The following is a 21,649-nucleotide window of genomic DNA, read 5'->3' as shown; positions in this document are numbered from 1 at the left end:
TCAATGTAAGGACACAAGAAACATGAAAAAGCAAAGAAATACACCTCAAAAGGAGTGCAATAAATCTCCAGTAGCAGACCCCAAAGAAAAGAAATTTTGTGAAATGTTTGAAAAAGAATTCAAAATATTGACCTTAAAGAAATTTAGAACAAAAGAACACAGATAAACAATACAAAGAAATAAAAAAACTTCATGATTTAGATGAGAAATCGAACAAAGATAGATATCATAAGAAAATAATCAAAGAGAAATCCTGGAACTGAAGAATTCAATGAATGCAATAAAAAATACAATCAAGACATTCAACAATAGACTAGGTAAAATAGGAGAAATAATTCCTAAACTTGAAGACAGGTCTTTAGAAATGACCTAGTCAGACAATAATAATAAAAAGAATAAAAACAAATGAAGAAAGCTTACATCATATATAGGATACCATCAAGTGAACAAATATTCAATTTTGGGAGTTCAAAAGAAAAGAAAAAGTCACAGAAAACCTATTCAGTAAAATAATAACTGAAAAGTTCCCAAATATTGGAAGAGATATACATATAGATACAGGAAGCTCAAATGTCCCCAGATAGATTCAACCCAAAAAGGCCCTCTCCGAGGCACATTATCATCAAACTGTCAAAAGTCTAAGACAAAGAGAGAGTTTTAAAAACACCAAAAGTATCAAGTCACATATAAAGGAATTTCTGTCAGACTAACAGCTGATTTCTCCACAGAAATCCTATAAACCAGGAGAGGATTAGATGATATATTCAAAGTGCTGAGGGGTGGGGGAGAAGAACTGTTAGGCAAGAATACTATACCCATCAAAGTTATTGTTCAAAAATGATGGAGAAATAGTCTTTCCCAGACAAACAAAGACTGAGGAAATACATCACCATGAGACCAGTCCTACATGAACTGCTTAAGAGATTTTTACATCTGGCAGCCAAAAGACAATATCCACCATCATAAAAAATACACTAAAATATAAAACTTACTGAAACAACAGACACACAAAGGAGAAGGTGAAAGGAATCAAATGGTATCATTATAGAAAGCTGCCAAATTTTATTATCAAAGATAAGCAATAAGAAAGAAAAAAAGGAACAAATATAGAAAACAATAAGAAAACAACAAAATGACAGAAATAAGTCCTTACCTATCGAAAGAACTCAGAATGTAACCAGTTTAAATTTCCCAATTAAAAGATATAGACTGACTGAATGGATAATAAAACAAGACCCAACTATATGCTGGCTAAAAGAAACACATTTTACCCATTAAGGACACACATGACTGAAAGTTAAGAGATGTAAAAAGATATTTCCTACAAAACAGAACCCAAAACAAGGAGTTATATCAGACAAAACAGACTTCAAGTCAAAAAACATAAGAAGAGACTAACAATGTCATTATATAATGATAAAGAGATCAGTTCAGCAAGAAATATAACAATTGTAAATATATATGCATCAAACACTTGAACACCCAGATATATAAAGCAATTATTATAGGTAAAGAGAGAGAGCTAGACTCATTAATAATAAAACAATATTTGGGGACTTCAACACTTCACTCAACATTGGACAGATTATCTAGACAGAAAATCAACAAAGAGACAGCAGACTTAAACTGCACTATAGACCAAATGAATCTTGCAGACATTTACAGTACATTTCATCCAACAGCTGCAGAATACTCCTTCTTCTTTTTTTTTTTTTTTTGATGGAGTCTTACTCTATCACCAGGCCAGAGTGCAGTGACACAATCTCAGCTCACTGCAACCTCCGCCTCCCAGGTTCAAGTGATTCTCCTGCCTCAGCCTCCTGAGTAGCTGGGACTACAGGTATGCACCACCACACACAGCTAATTTTTGTATTTTTAGTAGAGGCGGGGTTTCACCATATTGGCCAGGATGGTCTTGATCTCTTGACCTCATGATCTGCCCACCTTGGCCTCCCAAAGTGCTGGGATTATAGGAATAAGCCACCACGCCTGGCCAGAATACCCATTCTTATCAGTACATGGAATATTCTCCAGGATAGGCCACATATTAAAACACAAAACAAGTCTCAACAAATAATAAAAATCAAAATCATATCAAGTATCTTCTCAGACCACAAGGGAATAAAACATCAACAACAAGAGAAGCTTTGGAAATTAAATAAGCAAATGAAAATTAAATAATATGCTCCTGAACAACCATTGGGTCAATAAAGAAACTCAGAAGGAAGTCAAAACAATTCTTCAAACAAATGAAAATGGAAACACAACATACCAAAACCTATGAAATGCAGCAAACCTAAGAGGGACATTTATAGAGTTGAATGCCTACATCAAAAAAGTAGAATGATTTCAAATAAACAATGTAATAATGTACCTCATAAAACTAGAAAAGCAAGAACTAGCCAAGCCCAAAATTAGTAAAAAAAAAAAAAAAGAGAGAGAAAGAAAAAGAAAATAATAAATATCAGAGCAGAAATAAAGACTTAAAAAATACAAAACATCAATAAAATGAAGTTATATTTTTGTAAAGATAAACAAATCTGATAGCTAGACTAACTAAAAAATGAGAGAAAAGACCCAAATAAACAAAACTGAGAAAACTTGGTATCCATTTGCAGAAGAAAGAAACTAGACCCCTGTCTCTCCTTATGTACAAAAATCAAATCAAAATGGATTAGACTTAACTGTAAAACCTGAAATTATAAAACTACTAGAAGAAAACATTGTGGATATGGTTCAAGACATTGATTTATATGGCACAGATTTTTCGAGAGTTAAAACCACAAAAGCACAGGCAACAAAAGCAAAAACAGACAAGTGGGTTTATATCAAGCTGAAAAAGCTTCTGCATAGGAATGGCAATAATCAACAGGGTGTAGAGAAAACCTACAGAATAGGATAAAGTATTTGCAAATTATTCATCCAATGAGGAATTAATAACCAGAATATATAAAGAACTCAAACAACAGCAACAAAAAAAATCTCATTCCCATTAAAAAGTGGGCAAATGATCTGAAAAGACATAACAGACGGCCAACAGATCTATAAGAAAAAGTTGAACATCACTAACCATCAGAGAAGTACAAATCAAAACCACAATAAGGTATTATCTCACCTCAGTTAAAATGGCTATTGTTCCAGAAAAAAAAAAAAAATGGCTATTGCAAACAAAGAAAAACACACAAAAAAACACATCTGGCAAGAATACAGAGAATCGGAGCTTTAGTACACTAACGGTGAGAATGTAAATTAGTAGAGCTACTATGGAAAACTGTATGAAGGTTCCTCAAAACAATAGAACTATCATATGATCCAGCAATTCCATTGCTGGGTATATATCCATAACAAAGGAAATCAGTATATTGAAGAAATATTTGCACTCCCAGGTTTGTCCCAGAACTATTCACAATAGCCAAGATATGGAATCACCCTAAGTGTCCATCAGCAGGTGAATAGATAAAGAAAATGTGTTGCATATATGCAATGGAATACTATTGTGTCATTAAAAAGAATAAAATCCTATTATTTGCAGCAACATGGGTGAGCATAGAGGACATTATGTTAAGTGAAATAAGCCAGGTACAGAAAGACAACACATGTTCTTGCTCATATTTGGAGGCTTAAAAAAAAAACTTTGTCTCATAAACAGAGAGAGTAGAATGATGGTTACAATTGGCTGGGAGGGGTGGGCGAGGGGATGAAGACAGGTTGGCTAATGGGAACAAAAATACAGTTATATGGAAGAAATAAGTTCTAGTATTTGATAGCACAGCAGAGTGACTATAGTTATAATTTATTGTATATTGCAAAATGGCTAGATGATTTGAAATATTCTCATCATAAAGAAACGATAAATGTTTGAGGTGATGCATATTCCAATTACTTTGATTTCATCATTACACATTGTATGCACATATCAAAACATCACGTGCCCCATAAATATGTACAATTAGTATGTATCAATAAAAAATATAACATTTTGAAATAAAATGATTTTGAAAAAAATTCATTTAAAAAAATCTATTTTAGAAAAAAATTTTTAAGGAAGCAATTGCCGTCAAGAAAAAATGAATCAGAAATACAGGAACCCAGAAAAGAGGTGACCAGGAAAAAATGGCATGGAAATAGGATAGAACTAGAAAAATAAAATAAAAAGGAAATCTAACTTATGAGGTCCACAGGGTAACAGGTATCTCAGGAAACAGTATAAAGATTTAGGAAAAATACAAAAGAAAGACAAAGAAAATGAAACAGACATTAAGAAATAAAAAATTAAGAATAAATCAAAATTAAGGAATATACAACATCTATATAATTGGTATCCCCAGTGAAGAAAATCAGAACAATGAAACAGAAAAAAAAATGTTAACTGAATTCAACAACACTTATCTGAAATCTATGTACTGAAAACATATACTGTGTACTTGATAAATTTAACCTGCAGTGGTCAACTCTAAGGAATACCTTGGTAAAACTTTTCCCTTAAAAAAAAATGTGGTTATCTTGACAAAAAAGAGCAAGTTGCTTTTAAGAAAAAGAAAATCCGTTTTGCATCATGCTTCTTGACACCAACATATACCACCAGAAAAGAAAGCAGCACTTACAAGACACTCAAGGAAAGAAAAATGAGTCAAGGAGCCATGCTGTCTTAAGGTATAAAATAGGCTACAGGCAAACAGCTATCAACATGCAAAACTCCAAGGAATATTGTTCTCAGGAGCCCCTCCTTAGAACTCTACCAGAGGACTAATTTCAGACAACCAAGAAATTATTGTGGGGAAGGGGAGTTTGGCAAATAGTCTGGTGATGAGAACTGAATATATTTAACTGAAGAACTAAGACTAAAATGTGCAATAAGGGTAACAAAATAATACATAAATATTAAATCTTGGTCAGGCAGTGTAGAAATAATAAAACTTACAACAAAATGGGAGAATTAATTTATGTGTTGCCCAAGTGAACCCACAGTAACTATTCTTTTGGATTTCCCCAAGTGTCAGCACTTGCCTTGCAATATCTATTGTCACCAGCTTCCAGCCTGGAATCCTCTGTTCTTTCCCCTACTTAGACTTCCTTCAAGACCATCCCTATGATGTGATTATCTAACTCACCTTAATTCATACCAATTTTTATACCCAAGAGACTGTGGAAACTAAGTTTATGTGACAAGCTGGCATAATAAGCTCAAGCATATTTAAGAATATGAGGATAAACTTTTTTTAAAAAATTACTAAAATTGAATAATGAATGAGAGAGAGGAGGAGTTTACAGGGTAATTTTATTGTTGTTCATAGTAGAGAAACTAAACTAAGAGTATTAATGTTATTTTTATAAAGATAATCACTACAACAAAACTATAAACCTTCCTAAATATTACAAAAACTGAAAAAAAGCCAAAAAATAAAAAACCAGGGAGTTAAATACTTTCAAAATACCTTTAACATAAACACACTTGGATTACATAAAATAACAGAACTAAGATCAAATGTATTGATCATGCCAAAATTAAACGGGCTTAACTTGCCTATTAAAAGAAAAATATTTTCAAATTAGCTCACAAAGTAAAATCCGATTCTATACAGTATAAAAGAGACATACCAAAAACAAAGGATTTTAAAAGTTGAAAATAAAAGGAAAAGCAAAGGAATACCAGGCAAAGCAAATCAGAAGGTCTCAGAGGTCATGATCCTCATATCACACAAAGGAGAATTTGTTCCACAGAGTATTAAAAGAAACAAAGGAGGAAATCTGTAGTGCTGAAGGCTATAATTCATAATGCATATATATTAGGTATAAATATCTATACATGAAATAATGTAGCAGCAATTTTCACAAAGCAGGCATTACAAGAGATGTAAAGAGAAATATATAGGAACCCTCTAATAACAGGATACTTGAATAAATCTCTCAGTCCAAGATAAACCAAGTGAAAAAATAGTATGAATGTAAACTAATTAATAACATAGACTTCATAAATGTAGACTTAAATCCACATCCTGATAGTAGATACCCTTTCTTAGGAATGACCCTGACATATTCAAAACAATGTTTTTATATTAGACTTCATTAAAACTCAATAAATTCCAGAATGTAGAAAATATAAATGTCCTTCCATCTGGTTAAATGCCCTGTTAATTTATTCTTTAGTCAAATGGGAAATAGAAATTACAGGTGGAAAATCTGGGGAAAACGTTAATAAAACCATTTCAGTATATACTTAACACTACTGAAATGTACACTTAAAAATGGTTGAGATGGTAAAGTTTATGTTATGTGTATTTCACCAGAGCTAAACAAGCAAACATTACAGAGCCAAATGTGTGGAATGCTGCCAAAACAGTACTTGGGTAAAAGGCATACTTTTAATAACTTATTACAATATAAATGAAAGGGTGAAAATAAATTAATTAAGCTTCCAACTCAAAAAGATAAAGAATAACAAGATAAATTGAAGGGAAGCAGAAAAAAGAGTGACTATAAATAAAAAGGAAAAATTTAAAAATTAAGAGTTTGAATCATGTAAATGCATTACGATTCAAATGAAATAAATTCAAAAAATAGAAAATATCATCATCTAATGACCCAACATTTTTGTTTCAGACATTATGAATTGAAGTCCAAAGAGATTAAGGTGTCACACAAAACCAGAACTAAAATCCAAGTCTTCTTATTCCCAGTCCAGTGCTCCCATGGCAGAAATTTGGAAAAAGTATAAATTAAGGTGAGTTAGATAATCATAAGGAGGGTCTTGAAGGAAGTCTAAGTGGGGGAAAGAACAGAGGATTCCAGGCTGGAAGTTAGTGACAATAGATATCTCAAGGCAAGTCCTCACACTTGGGGAAGTCCAAAAGGATGTTTACTGGATGCTCACTTCGGCAACATATGCACTAAAATTGGAACAATACACAGAGGGTTAGCAAGCCCCCTGTGCAAGGATGACATGCAAATTCATGAAGCGTTTCATATTTTTCAGGGAAAGAAGGATAAAATATCAAGGAGCATGAGAAAACTTTTGGTGCTGATAGATATGTTTATTATCTTTATTGTAGTGATGATTTTGCAGGTGTACACATATGTCAAGACATCAAATCGTACATTTTAAATATGTGCGATTTGTTGTATGTCAATTATGTCTCAATAAGATTCTAGCAAGACATTTATTATGATAAAATATGAAAGAAAAAAATGTTTACAAGTGTTGATGATATGAGGAGAATGAATCCATAGAGGCATAAATATTTAATGGATAAATTATAAACATTCTTATGAAAGATAACATTTTAAATACAAGAGCTAATAGCCAATGCATTATTAGCCTGAGATTGTATGAATTATATTTTGAAGCTATATATAATAAAGAAAGCATTCCATGTCAAAAAGAAAGCGTTAAGTAAAACTCACATTACCTGGGAAAACTGCCTGTGGTGAAAGTAGATATTTCCTGCATTAAAGTAAGCCAGCGAGTACTTGGGGTTTAGAGAAATTGCATCTTGGTAGTCTTTCATTGCATTCTGTTTGTGGCCCATAAACTCATGAATCACCCCACGATTTGTTAAGAATTCTGCTGTAGTACTGATCTGCAGTATAATATTATGATTATTTAACATTGGGGAATAGTATTTACCTCTGATGTCATGTCTGCCAAAATGAACATTAGGGAATCCACTTGTGGGAAATGAGTAATTTTATAGTGCATGTAAAACTCCAGTAGAACAAATATTTTGAGAAAGGAGTTGGTATGAAGTTGGTTTAGTGTCAACACTTTGTTGATTTGGTTGCAATAAAACAAATAATCTTAGTGTTTTTTCACTCAGTTCCTTTCCAAGGAATAGACAAAGTGGAAAAGCTTATCTGTTTAGCTGTTAAGCTAGAGAATAAATTAAATTGAATAGTTAACAGGCTTATTTGTCCTATGTAGTAGCAATTATCTTTCAGTTCTTTCCTTTTTCTCATTTCAAACACTACAACATCTGCCCAAATCTACAGAATCAAAACCCAAAAGCTAGAAGTAAAGAAGAGTTTCTGTCACTGCATTCAACATGAGATTTTTACTTGTCATTTCACTACAGGAAGATTCTGGGGATTTACATTGTTCTCTCTTTAGTTCCTTCAAACCTAGAACATTATTTTATGTTATGCATTCACTTTTTATTACAAAATCATATTGATGTCCCATGAAAGTATAAAGCGTATTTACTGAAAGCGATCAACATTTATCAGAACTTTGGGGTTTTAGTGCATTTCGGTTATAAAATTGGCAAGCCATAACTCTTTACCCTAGGGATCACTTGGGTTAAAAAAAAATACAAAACATTATTTTCTCCATAAGTCGCTTTAAAAAGCTAACAGAGAACTTCTTACTTGAACCTATTCATTGACAGTGTTAATTTATGCTAATAATAATATAATCTAAGATGGTTTTTACCTTCATGGCAGCATTAATATCCTGCATTGCAGCAAAATTATTACCCATCTGAAGACAGACCACAGCTCTTCCTTCATAGGCTAGGTAGTTCTTTGGATCAGTATCTATGGCAATGGTAAAGTGGTTCCAAGCTTTCTGGAATTTTCCTTGGGCCTAAAATAATTTTCCAATTACACAAAGTAGGAAATACTCCATAACATGACAAACGTTTATGATTCTGACTCCATCAAATAAAACCTTTAGTAAGGGTATATTTATGCCATGCTAAATCTAAGTTCTTTCAAACCAGAAAGTAGGCATACTGAATGCATACTGTGGCTGCATTCAGTTGACTAATTACCTCTGAGTATTTATGATGAAATTTTAATTAATTAAAATAAATTTAACTTCCGAGTCATCTCCTGTACCAATCCCGGACAACATAAAATCATAGCCACCATGTGAAACGCCAGTGGTTTTTACCAACACAGAAAAATGCGCATTGAGCTGCACACACATAAGGAGGGATTGTATTTATTTGGTTGGCACTGAATCTCCAGTTATAGATAATATATACATAATATACATAATAACATAAATATGTATTGAATAATAAATTAATAAACTAATGGTGTAAAACATATTCTGATAAATCACGCCAGCATCTGGAGTTTTAGTATCACTATACGTATTCCATGGAAAATACATGCAAATCTACCAAGCTTCTGTTTATACCAACTGGAAAAGAAAGAAAAAGGTCAGGAGAGGGGCATTGTTAACAGAACGATGTCAGAGTGCTTCCTAGAGAAGACCAGCTGGCAACTAAATGCCTCCACAGGAAGGCAGTGAGTTAATAAATTCAGTACGGTCTGGAGTCTGTCTTTTTTTCTGATGGGCTAAAAAAACCCATCTTGCCAGATCTCGGAAGCTGACTCACTTTAACCAAGCTGAGCCTAGGGACTCTCATATAAAAGTAAAAAGAAATACAACTGTTAAGGGAACAAGACCCTGTTTCCTGACCATCAAATCTTCTCTCTCTGGGTAAACCATTTGTAAATCCACACTGTCAACACAAGCTCATTTAATAAACAAGGAATCAGGCAAATTGAGATTAGATTATTAGGATATTAAATAGCAAACTGCCTCACAGTAAGATCTCTGTCATCTGCTCCAGACCACATCTGTTGTGCTCATTTCTATATTTCTAGTGCTAGGCAAATAGTAAGGGAATCTGTAAGTATTTGTTGAACAAACTGTTGCTCTTTCCCTGGACAGAACTCAGATGGGCCTAACTCTCCTTTTGCAGTCCTCCTTCCTGACTCAATTCTTTACACTCCTGTGCTTTTCAATTCTTTTTCAGGTTGCTATACACCCAGTGAGATCTTCATAAAATGCAAATTTGATGTCACTTCTCCTATTAATGCAATTCACATTTTTAACTGGACCATAAGGCCTTTAACTCCAGCCTCATCTCATGCCCTGCTCCCTTTGCCCATAACATTCCATTCACTTGGGCCCTCTTGTCTCTTTCTTACAAGACTTTCTGATGGGCTGGTTCCACTTTACGGAACACTGTATCCTAGCCACGGCCCCTGCTTTCACACCTCAACATTGTTAATTTCTCAAAAAACTTTCTCTCACCTCTCAAACAAAGCTAGGTTATTTTTCTACAAGTTATACTAAAACTCATCCTTTTCCTTTGTTGCACTTATCATGATTATAATCAATTATTCATATGATTAATTGTTCGATGCCTATCTCTCCACTGGGTAGTAAACTCTGCAAGAAGGAGGAAGTATAATCTTGTTCATTGCTATATCCCTAGGCCTAGAGCAGTTTCCGTTCTACATTTAGTGCTCAGTTAATGTCTGTTGAATGCAATGAATGATGATGATCTTAACACATTTCACTGGATTGCAGTCAGCTCTAGCTGCCTTGGAAATCCCTCTCTTTAAATGGACTTTGCAAATTTCTACTGTGATCCAGTAATGGCTAATTTTCTTCCCTTTAGCTTTTCACTAATGCAACAGGACAAAACCTGTGGGGCCTAGGTATATAAGCTAGTAAAATAAATGTTACCCAGGTTCTTATAGATGAACTTCATCAGGCAAATTTTAAAAGTTGTTTGTAAGTGAGGAGGAAGGTAGGGAGGGGTGCAGACATAAAGGAAGCTCAGGTTCAAAAGACTTTCATCTAACCAGCCTACCAGCTCCCCAGGCTGATCCAGATCCAGGCAGTCTCTCTATAACTAACTAAACCCCTGCTCCCACTGCTACTCTGGAACCTAAAAGTAAAGAAAAGGTAAATGTTCATAACCAAAGAAATAACATATACTCCCATTGCCAGGAAAGAGCCAAATATATTCTCTCTCCCCAAAACATGCTTTTAATGCTCAAAATGTTGCTATATTACCTGCAAATTATAGCCAAAACTAATTCTGGCTTTTATGTATGCTGGATTAATATGCAGTGCTTTCAGAAAGTCTTTCTGTGCTTGCTTGGTGGCTTCATCATGACCGTATTCCATGTAAGAATTTCCCCGTCCAACATAAGCATCCAGAAAACATGGGTTAATTTTAAGAGCCCAGGTAAAGAAATTGACAGCTTCTTCAAACTCATTAATTCTGCAAATAAATAAAAATATTGATGCCTTCTGGTGAGCTGATGCATTCTGGTGACATATACAATGTTTTCCTATAACTGACTTTTCCATAAAGATTTGAATTGACTCATTAAAAAATCTCCATTTCTATTATCCATTGTAGGAGGTAGGCACATAAGTCCATATGACCTAAGGAAGTGTGACAGGTCCTTTGAAGATTTTGGTAAAAGGAAAGATGGCAAGAAAGGGTCACTTTCATAGCAGAATGTGATGGGATGATATTCTGGATCTTTCTCAAGTTATTAAAGTCCACATGGCATTCTTAAATCTGTTTTTAACAGGTATCAATTACCAGTATAGAAAAACATATGCTACTATTGATGAAATGTACTTTCAAAATTAGATTAAACTTATTTATATGTATTTAATATTTCCTTATACAATGAAAACAGCCAGATTTTCATCACATGGGAGTCCTTACATCAGATCTCCTATAAAGGCAGGCCATTTCACTGTGGACACCAGGAGAGGAGGGGAGAGAAAAAAGTAAAATGCATTTTATTTATCAACTTGTGAATGTATTTGGCTAAATGATAACTCTCTCTATCCTCCCTAATTACTCTCTTGTGGTGGAGGTTAAGGCTGTTAAAGGCATCAAATGTTTGTTCATGGGCATATAAAGTCACTTCTCCATTTCATATGCATATCTAATAATAATATTTAGTTTCAATTAACATGGAGAGAGTCTAGGATTTTTGAAAATGGAATGGAATAAGGATATTAGCAACTAGCAGTGTTTACTTACCAGGTACTGTGCTAAATACTTAACACATGGTATTTCCTTTAATACTTCCAACAATTCTGTAAGCTAGTTATAATTATCTACATTTTACATATGAAAGGAAAATTATGGCACAGAAAAGTTTGCACACAGGTAATGGCACAGTAACTACCATACTATGTTTGCACAGAGAAAATATCTGAGATTCACGTAAGCCTTACTCCAAAATCCATGCTTTTCCACACAGCCACCTCTACCACACATTCTGCACCTATTATATACCTGTGGCTGGTGCACAAGAACCAGTGAGCTGGTATCTCAACAAGGTAGCCAGAAGAAAGTCTTGGAGTTTAGATTTGAGCCTGAACTTGCAAATTAATATTAATTTTTCAAGGTTGTTATGAGGATCAGATAAGAACATGTGAAGAACACCTAGCACAGAAACCTTCACCCAATAAAGATTATATCTTCCTTTCATTCCCTTCATTACTTCTCAAACAGGTTTCAAATTTTAATAAGATGTATCACTACTTTGCCCATTTTTCCTTTATAAAATACATGGAACCCAGGATAAACTGTTACAGAAATTATCATCTTCTAGAGGTTACTCAAGAGTATCTCTTAAACCAGTGATTCCCAAACTACCCCTTCCTTCATGAAAGTTGCCCCAGGTTCCACCTACACTATCATTTACTAAATATTTTCTTTTAAGTCAACTTACTTTTTTTACTTAACTAAATTTATTTTTAAAAGCAAATTAATTTAAATACCATAAGTTGAAAAATTCTCTCATGCCATAAATAAAATAATAAGCTAAAATGATAAGCTTGGAGCTGGATACTTTATTCTGCAGAACACAGCCTGAGTGCTGCACCATTGATTACAAACAAAGTTTTTAAAGATTAGCTCTGGCCGGGCACGGTGGCTCACGCCTGTAATCACAGCACTTTGGGAGGCTGAGGTGGGTGGATCACGAGGTCAGGAGTTCCAGACCAGCCTGGCCAACATGGTGACACCCCGTCTCTACTGAAAATACAAAAATTAGCCAAGCGTGGTGGCAGGCCCCTGTAGTCCCAGCTACTCGGGAGGCTAAGACAGGAGAATCGCTTGAAACTGGAAGGCGGAGGTTGCAGTGAGCTGAGATCATGCCACTGCACTCCAGCCTGGGCAACAAAAGCGAAACTCCATCTCAAAAAAAAAAAAAAAAAAAAAAAAAAGACTAGCTCTTAGCTGAGACATTCTCCTTGATGTGTTCAGAAGGTTTGAGAAAGAATTCATTTTGAAACTGAAAGGCAATTCAGTTTCTCACAATGTGATACAGTATTTTTTTAATGCTTGTCCAGGCCATGAAAAATAACAGGTACATGCAATACTTGCTCCATGTTTTCCCAAATGTGGTGCAACAGGTGTTCTTCTAGAAGATCACACAACAATCCACAGTGAAGCATTAAGAAAGCTTGCTTCTGATGTTACAAGCAAGCAAAGGTTAACATCCACATATGGGAATCAGATGCTGCCTTTTGAGTTACTCAGACAACACAAGGTCACTTTCCTCAAGTAGTATACGATGAAATTGTGCTCTCTTTCCTGATAATTGGCACTATTTAAGAAGTAAAAGTCAGGCCGGGCACAGTAGCTCATGTCTGTCATCCCAGCACTTTGGGAGGCCAGGACAGGTGGATCACCTGAGGTCAGGAGTTCAAGACAAGCTTGGCCAACATGGTGAAACCCCTTCTCTACTAAAAGTACAAAAAACTAGCCAGGCATGGTAGTATGCACCTGTAGTCCCAGCTACTTAGGAGGCTGAGTCATGAGAATTGCTTGAACCCAGGAGGCAAAGGTTGCAGTGAGCCGAGATCATGCCATTGTACTCCAGCCTGGGCAACAGAGTAAGACTCCATCTCAAAAAAAAAAGAAAGGAAAAAAGAAAGAAGAAGGAAGAAGAAGAAGAAGAAGAAGAGGAAGAAGAAGAAGAAGAGCAAGAGGAAGAGGATGAAGAGGAAGAAGAGGAGGAGGAGGAGAAGAAGGAGGAGAAGGAGGAGAAGAAGGAGGAGAAGAAGGAGGAGGAGAAGAAGGAGAAGAAGGAGGAGAAGGAGGAGGAGAAGAAGGAGGAGAAGGAGGAGAAGAAGGAGGAGAAGGAAGAAGAAGAAGACCACTTTGCCTTTCCAAGTGCCTTCTCACTATAGTATAACAATAATTCCTTATCAGGTATAATAGTCATTCTGTGTAAAATGCATTTAGTTGACAGGTTTTGTTGTGTTTAGTATTTCTATCTGTGGGTAGTGAAGCATTTACTTATGATGCATACCTATGGTGACCATGTCAATGGACATTTCCAGGGAAATCCCCTTCTCTCATATTCTCCACCAAATTCATTGAAATGCCCCTAGTAATATTGACATCCAAATTGCATCATACACCCTGGCCCCTCTTACCCAGTGAAATTAAAAATCCTTTGTGAGTACATATTCTAATATATGGTTTATGAAATACAATCTTGCCTTCTGTATAGCCTAACCAATTAGAAAAATGAGGCAGCGAACTGAAGCTCACCACGTCATATAAGTTGTGAATTACCAAATGGCAGTGATTGAAGCTATTTTTCTGTACCCATCAAGTTATCAGCACTAATGTTTAATGAGCAGCTAGTCTGTTCAGACCCAGTAAATGATCACTAAATCTTAAAGCTGAAAAGAGATCTTGAAAGACAGCTAGCAAGCTCCTCAAAGCCGATAGTGACTAAAATCAAGTCCAGGGAGGTGAAAGTGCTGAAAATCAGAGGCTTCCCAGCCTCCTGCACCAATAGACCAGGAAGAAAAAAAATGAGCAGATGCCACTGTAGAAACAGTAATTTCATCTCTGAATATGTGTCTGTCACAGTGTCCTACAGGTTGAAGCCCTTGTTAAGTAACTGCATGACAGTTAGCCAATGGGAAAATGTGGCAGAATATCTACGTTCTTGTCAGGTTACACGTTCAATGAGATATAAATTGTTAAGCATCAGTTACCACAAGTGTAAAAGTATGTTAAATGAGTTTTTCTAAAATAAAATGTGTTCGCATAAATCTAGAGCAATATGATCACTTACTGGAGGTGCATGATTCTACTTACAACGTTCTGTGAACAAGGGATCATGTGCTGAGCTTGTCCACTAGGCCACAGACACAAAGGCCCACTGCATTTTCCAAATTAATCACATACGTGACCAGATGTGCCCTACTGAGTTGTACAAATAAATCACAAATCCCCTCCCAAACTAAAGAATCTGGCTTGAAGAGTTAAAGACTAAAAAATATTTTATGCCCCAATATGTAAGAATAGTAAAATAAATGTGCTGAAGTAAAAAGTAGATAGGATATATAACTCTGAGTAATCTCCCTCTATGATATTATTTTTTGAAATATGAAAGTGGCATTCTCAGTTCTAAAAATTAATTCTACCATAACACTCGTGGTGACTAAATTGGGCAACAAGTAGGATATTCAAGCCTAAGGAATGTTGTCTCCTAGCAACCACAAGAGTGAGAACCAGAGATATACAAAGGATACTTCAAAAGTCTGCAACCCCACGAGATCAAAGATCAAAGCCTTAAAATTTAAAAATTTATGTATTTAAAGAATTTTTCCTAATGAGAAAATGTTTACTTTCCCTACTGTAAGACACATCAGGAATGAATCCCCATAGTTACAGTCCATGCATCTGTGGTATAAGGTTGTTATAGCTCACCTAGAAAAGCAAAAAATATTTTTCCTGAAATAAATATAACCAATCACTAAACACTCCATATTGTGAAATTCAGCAAAACTTAGAACTCGAAACACGCGGAACTGGGACTCTGAGTTTTCAGAGGTTTACAGTTGATTTAAATTCTACTTTTATTAAAGAACAATAGAGATTCTAGTTGGGTTATGAAAGTTGGTTATTTGGAATTGCAAAGCAGTATCAGCTTAAGGAGGCTCTCCCGTATATACCCAGTGATTACATTTCATAAAAGAGATTGTGAACTGACATACAGAGAAATTTACTGGCTCTAATGGCTGCTAAACATAGGAGTGAGGTAGAGAGTAGTTTTGGAGCCTGTTTTTAGTTTTAACAGAATGCAACAAGCTCGGACACTTTTGGTCTTCACCCACCCACCAAAATAAATACATCAGTCATCGTTATTCCATCTCTTCTTAAGAATGACAATAGAGATAGATTGTACAAAGGTTGCTGGATTAAAATAGACAACGGTAAGACCGGGTTTTGCTGTCTGTACAAAATGAAAGGTCTGAGACCAGTTTAGGCCTTTTAACACAAAGACACCGTCAGAAGTTCCAGTTATGGTATTACTCTGCTCATAAAATTAAAAAAAAAACTTTCATAGGAAAATGTAGCTGTACTATATATGTCCTCAAAGAGAAAAGGATGTCAATTTCCTAAATAATTCAAACTATGTTTCACTCTCTAAACTGGGTATTTATACAGCCCAGTCTACATAATTTGGAACTATTCTAACTTAATCCTCCAAATTAACTGGTATTATTTGTTTCTTAGGGGAAAAAAAGCTATAAACTATTATTTAACCAAATACATTTCATCACAAATTAAAATCCTCACAGGCTGAATCTCAATAATTTTAAAAGCAAAATTACCAAAAGTTAATTTTATGATGTAAAATATATATGTAGAAACATAAACATTATGGCTAACAAAGTCTATATACTATAATATTATTTCAGAATATATTTTAAGCTGATTATCTTCTATATTTTAACCTTATGTAAGTGTTTTCATCTCTTCTTCTATAACTTATTTTTATAATAAACCCAGGAAGAAGTGATTTTGCTTTAAGTATTGTGATTTTTATAGATATTTCCTGGTGTTTTTTACTTAGTATTAGATTTAGTTATGTTTTTAAATGCAAAATTATCTTAAAAATGCATAATTTTTAAAAATCACCCTTTCTTCCAGGAAAGAGACTTTATAATAGTCCCACTTTACGAACAAAATAAATTATTTTATGCTTAGATATTTCGAGCTATGCATAATTTTATTCTACATATTGCCACGATCCTTTCCCAGCACCTATGCTTGGCTCAGGTGAACTCTGCCCAATGCCATGATGGAAGCATTTGCCTGCTCATTTGTGTAAAACAGTCTATTAGAAGGCAGAAGGGTGCTGAGGAACACTAAGTGTGGTCCCCGTGTCTACACAGGGAACTCTTTGTGTCCCTCCCCATTTTTGTACTCTATCACATTCACAATTTCTCCCAGTTTCTTCCATTCTCTCCTGGCTTGTTTATGGGGTGATAATTAGATAAGTCTGATGGTCCTGCTTGATTCCACTTTGACATCAATTGCACTCCATACCTGTGATGGCACATGGCAGTGGCGTGACAAAGGCTCCCGTTAGTCCGGCTTATCAGTGCAGCTTGTTTAAAATCCTGAAATAATGTTATGAGCTTTTGTTAATTTTGCAACATTATTTTATGTGCTATCTTAAACTTCCTTCTGTGATTCCACAATGACACAAGCATTAAGATATACATCTTCCTAAATACATGTGACACAAGCATTAAAATACACATCTTTCTAAAACTTTATATTTTCCTTGTAGTATCACATCAAATAAGAACAGATGAAACAAAGGCAACCTATTATTGTAGACTCACTCAGAATCTTGTACTACTGGTCTCTACTCAAGAATGGGGATTTTTCCTATGGTTTTGACCTGCAGTGGGTAATGAGGTATCTATCTCATTTATTTGCTTTCTATTGTTTATTCCCAGTGAACTCCTCTGGAGACTTCTCTATCTAGACAGAAAAGGAAATGCACCGGGAGAGAACCTTTGATGTTATGCGACTATAGGACAAGCAGGCATCCAGGTTGGGGAAAGGGTCTGTGTGGATGAGCTGGGGCTGCTCCTGCCTTTGGAATCCACACTTCTGGTGAGAAATTGTCTCTTGTCAAGGATCCATAAGCTCTCCTGCAAGGGAGAAATGGAAACTCTAATCCCCAGATCCGAAGTTAGGGAAGTCAGCTGGGAAGGATCCCAGTGGCCCCTAGGAAGAGGCTGTTTCAAAGCACTGGAAGGGCTAAGTCCACAAGAGATCCTGCCACCGTAGCCCAGAGCTCTTTCCTTTATCAGGCCCCAGGGACAGCGTCTGAAGCTCATGGCTTTTCAAAGTCCTACAGAAATATTTGAGGCCTAAAGTAAAATAAGAACATCGCTACATTTAAATTAAGAAAATATTTAAATATATAACGGCAAAACAAAATATTATATCATGTCAACTGCATGATATTTACATACGTTTTATATATGAGATGTAGATTGATTTTACTGATTGCTATAATATAGGAAGGGCTTCTGAAAGAGTCCTGAATCTATGAAGGAATGAAAATAGCACTGCTTTTTCCCCAGAAGACTGCTTCAGCCGGAATCTTCCTGGAAAGTATTTGTTGTGATTTCACTTGATCAAGCAGAGCAGTGGGGAATATTACACTCTTCTGTGGAGTGGCAAAAGGAAATCCCTCCAGGCTTCCTTCCTAGAAGCCAGACAGCAGAAATCTGCAGCCCCAAAGGACACTACCCAGCCAGAAAGGAGCTAATCAAAGCCCACACTCTCTCTCTCCCTCCCCCTCCTCCTCCCTTCCACAAACCCTCCCTGGCTATGTCAGAGGGAAGAGGCTGTCTTTGAAGGGTAGGATAAATTTTCTGCTATTATTGGGGGTGGAAGAGGGAGTATTAAGGTTAATCTGAGCACTCAGAGATCCTGCTGGAGGACGCAGTATTAGTCACAGACCAATCTGTAGATGTGGACACCCCACATTGATTCAAGAAGCATATTTGACACCAAATGGAACTATTTGGAAGAAAATTTTTTTAATTATTGTCTGATCAAATATAATCTAATAAAATGCTTCCAGACATCTCTCTAGGAGGATTTTTTTTTTTTTGCTAAAATTAAGGCAAACTTACAAGTGTAAGTGAGCTTTATTACAAACATTCCCATTAATTTTGGAAGTTTCAAGGATGACCATGTAACTTAAAAGGCTAAAATAAATTTAGTTTTGTAATCAGATGAAACTTTCAAAAGTGAACTTGACTCTCTATATATAATCATTATTATACTACATGGTAATTAGGCAGTAATTATCAACAATAGACATAAAAGATGACTATTAGCATTACTTAGAATAAAGTTAGCCACTGTTATTTAATATTATAATTTTTCTCTTCTGCATTAATTATCTCTCTAATATAAGGATGATAAATAACAAACCACACAGCCACTAATGTGTACCACATAGAATAGAATTTAGCTGTCTCACACTACCACTTCACATGCCTCCCCTTCTCCCATCAGCTCTATATACCAGGGGTTGGGGACCCCTGGTATATGAGATGTAGATCTACATCTCAATCTCAATCTCCATCTCAGTCTTACATCTCAATCACAGCAGGAGGTGAGCCACAGGTAAGCATTACTGCCTGAGCTGTGCCTCCTGTCAGATCAGCAGCAGCACTGGATTCTCATAGGAGTGCAAACCCTATTGTGAACTGTGCATGTGAGGATCTAGGTTATGTGCCCCTTATGAGAATCTAATGCCCCATGATTGGAGGTGGAACAGTTTCATCCCGAAACCATCACCCCGCCACCCTGCCACCTGAATCCCCTGAAAAAATTATCTTCCATGAAACTGGTCCCTGGTACCAAAAAGGTTGGGGACCACTGCTATACACTTATGATTACCTGTTTGTTTGTTTGTTTTAGTCTCTATTTCATTTCCCTTAAGCTTTGATCCTTGGCTACCCATTTATATTTAAGTTTGAGGCATTTAGATCGAGAATGGCAGTTTGAGGTGCCTGAACATCTCTCCTCTACTATCTGTAACCTTGCAGCATTATATCTTTTTTTATTCCTTTACTATTATCTTGGTAGGTTTTCAAGAGGGAAAAGAGGAAAACAAATGTTCTTAACCCATTAACTTCTGGTTAACTTAGCCATTAACTTCACAAACAAGCCCAGTCAAAATGCTTCCTGAACAAAGTGTTCCTATGAAGGGCATACAGCTCTCAACTAATGTTTTCAGCACTCAAGCTAGTCAGCTTCTCTGTTAATCAATCTTTCCCACTAAAACTGTTTTTAAAGATTCTGCTTTCTCTTGGTTTTTCATGCAGACCTCTAATTACTCAGTCTTATATATTTCATTGCTTCTTCCCCTGCCCACATCTTTTTTTAGTTGTTTTAATTTTTTAACTTCACATAGAGAAAAATCGAATTTTTTGCTTTCAATTTGTTTCTGTGGCATATCTTTTCCAGCTTTTTGTTGTTACCTATCTATATCACTATATTTCAAATGTGTTTTTGGTTGCCAAAATATAGTTGGCACTTTTACAAAATTCCAATCGGACATTATCATGATTTTCATTGTTGTATTTTGACTATTTCCATTTAATATAACTACTGGTGTGGCTGGATTTTGGTCTACTATTTTATTATTTCTTTTCTGCTGGTTTCCTCCATTTCTGTTCCTCTGCTTCCCCTTCCTAGACTTATTTGGGATTCTTTTAATATTTTTTTATATTCCATTTTAGTTTATTTTCTACCTTTTTGACTGAAGAGGTCACATTTCAGCAGAAACCTAAATGAAACAAGGGCATGACTCATACACAGATCAGGAGGAAGAGTGCTGTATGCATAGGGACTCGCTCATGTAAAGGGCCTGGGGCAGCAAGGGAGCCCAGCATTTCCAAGGAATAAGAAAAGGCCAGGGTGGCATGACTAGTGGAGAGAAGAGAATGTTTGACAATGAGATCAGAGGTGAGCAGCAGTCATATCAAGTAAGGTCTTGCTCGGCCACAGTCAAGAGTTCAGATTTTATTCTAAGTGTGATGGGAAGCCATCAGAGGGTTTTGAGCAAAGGAATAACTTGATCTACTTTATATTTTTAAGAGATTTCTCTAGCATCTGTTTAGAGAATAGCATGTAGAGGGGCAAGAGTGGAACCTTAAGCCAGTTGGGAAGCTACTACAGTAGTCCAGGAGAGAGATGATTCAGTTCTGAAACCTGAGTTCTGCTCTTGCCCCAGTTCTTACTGGTTGAAAGGAAGATAGCAGTGGCAATTATGAGAAATGATTTAATTCAAAATATGCTTTAGTGGTAGAGCTGACTGGACTTGCTAATGGGTCAGATGTGGGGTGTGAGGAAAGAGGGGACAAGAATGACTCTCCCTAGACCATCAGCTCCTCAAAGACTGGAACTCTGTCTCATTTATCTCCATATATTAACGCCAGCGCTTTGCCTGAAAGAAGACAGAATTTGGAATCGAGTGAGTTCTGAGTTCAGATCTTACCCCAGTACTTACTGTGGAAAGACCTTATTTAACCTCTTTTGAATACCAGTTTCTTCCTCTGTAAGTTACAATTATAAATTGGGCAGCATTGTTGAGGACCCGGTGTGTAGCAACTGTGCAATAGTTGTTTAGTGGTTGCTTAGTACTAAATAAATCTTTATTCAGAGAATATCATGGGCCTTGCATTTAATTCTCTAACAGCTGCAGTCCCTTGTTCCCCACCTCCACTATCTCACTCTCTCCACCTAAACACTGTTGCCCATTCGTTTTCTTGCCTACTACAAACAGGGAGGTTCTTTACTTCCATCTACCTGAGGGTATACCTAGTGATACAGCTCAAAAATATTTTTAATATATCAAAAAGCTTAAAGGTATTCAAACATTGGGATTACATTTATTCATAGTGTAAACTTCCTCAAAGGTAAATGATTATTTGGACAGAATCTCAAACAAATGACTCCAGAAATAGAAAAATAATCATCTTGGGAGGTGAAAAGAACAGGATGCACTCCACTCCATA

General features: G+C 35.7%; 1 protein-coding gene and 1 non-coding gene across 3 annotated transcripts in view; one reads left to right on the top strand and one right to left on the bottom strand.

Moving 5' to 3' along the window:
* TTC6 (tetratricopeptide repeat domain 6) overlaps window positions 1–21,649 on the bottom strand; it is a 248,209-nt gene that overhangs the window by 7,702 nt on the left and 218,858 nt on the right. For both annotated transcript variants that reach the window (XM_054665996.2, XM_054665997.2), the window contains 4 exons: window positions 17,139–17,212; window positions 10,817–11,027; window positions 8,426–8,578; window positions 7,407–7,577 (listed from right to left, as the gene is read on the bottom strand). In XM_054665996.2, coding sequence (XP_054521971.2) covers window positions 7,407–7,577; window positions 8,426–8,578; window positions 10,817–11,027; window positions 17,139–17,212 — 609 coding nt within the window. The remainder of the gene's footprint in view (window positions 1–7,406; window positions 7,578–8,425; window positions 8,579–10,816; window positions 11,028–17,138; window positions 17,213–21,649) is intronic.
* On the top strand, window positions 6,864–6,970 carry LOC112205539 (U6 spliceosomal RNA). The gene has a single exon (XR_002939477.1). It is a non-coding gene; the product is annotated as a U6 spliceosomal RNA (small nuclear RNA).

This window comes from Pan troglodytes, chromosome 15 (assembly GCF_028858775.2).
Source record: "Pan troglodytes isolate AG18354 chromosome 15, NHGRI_mPanTro3-v2.0_pri, whole genome shotgun sequence".
Lineage (NCBI taxonomy): Eukaryota > Metazoa > Chordata > Mammalia > Primates > Hominidae > Pan > Pan troglodytes.
Note: the sequence above shows the minus strand (reverse complement) of the source record. Positions and strands in the feature narration are given on the sequence as shown.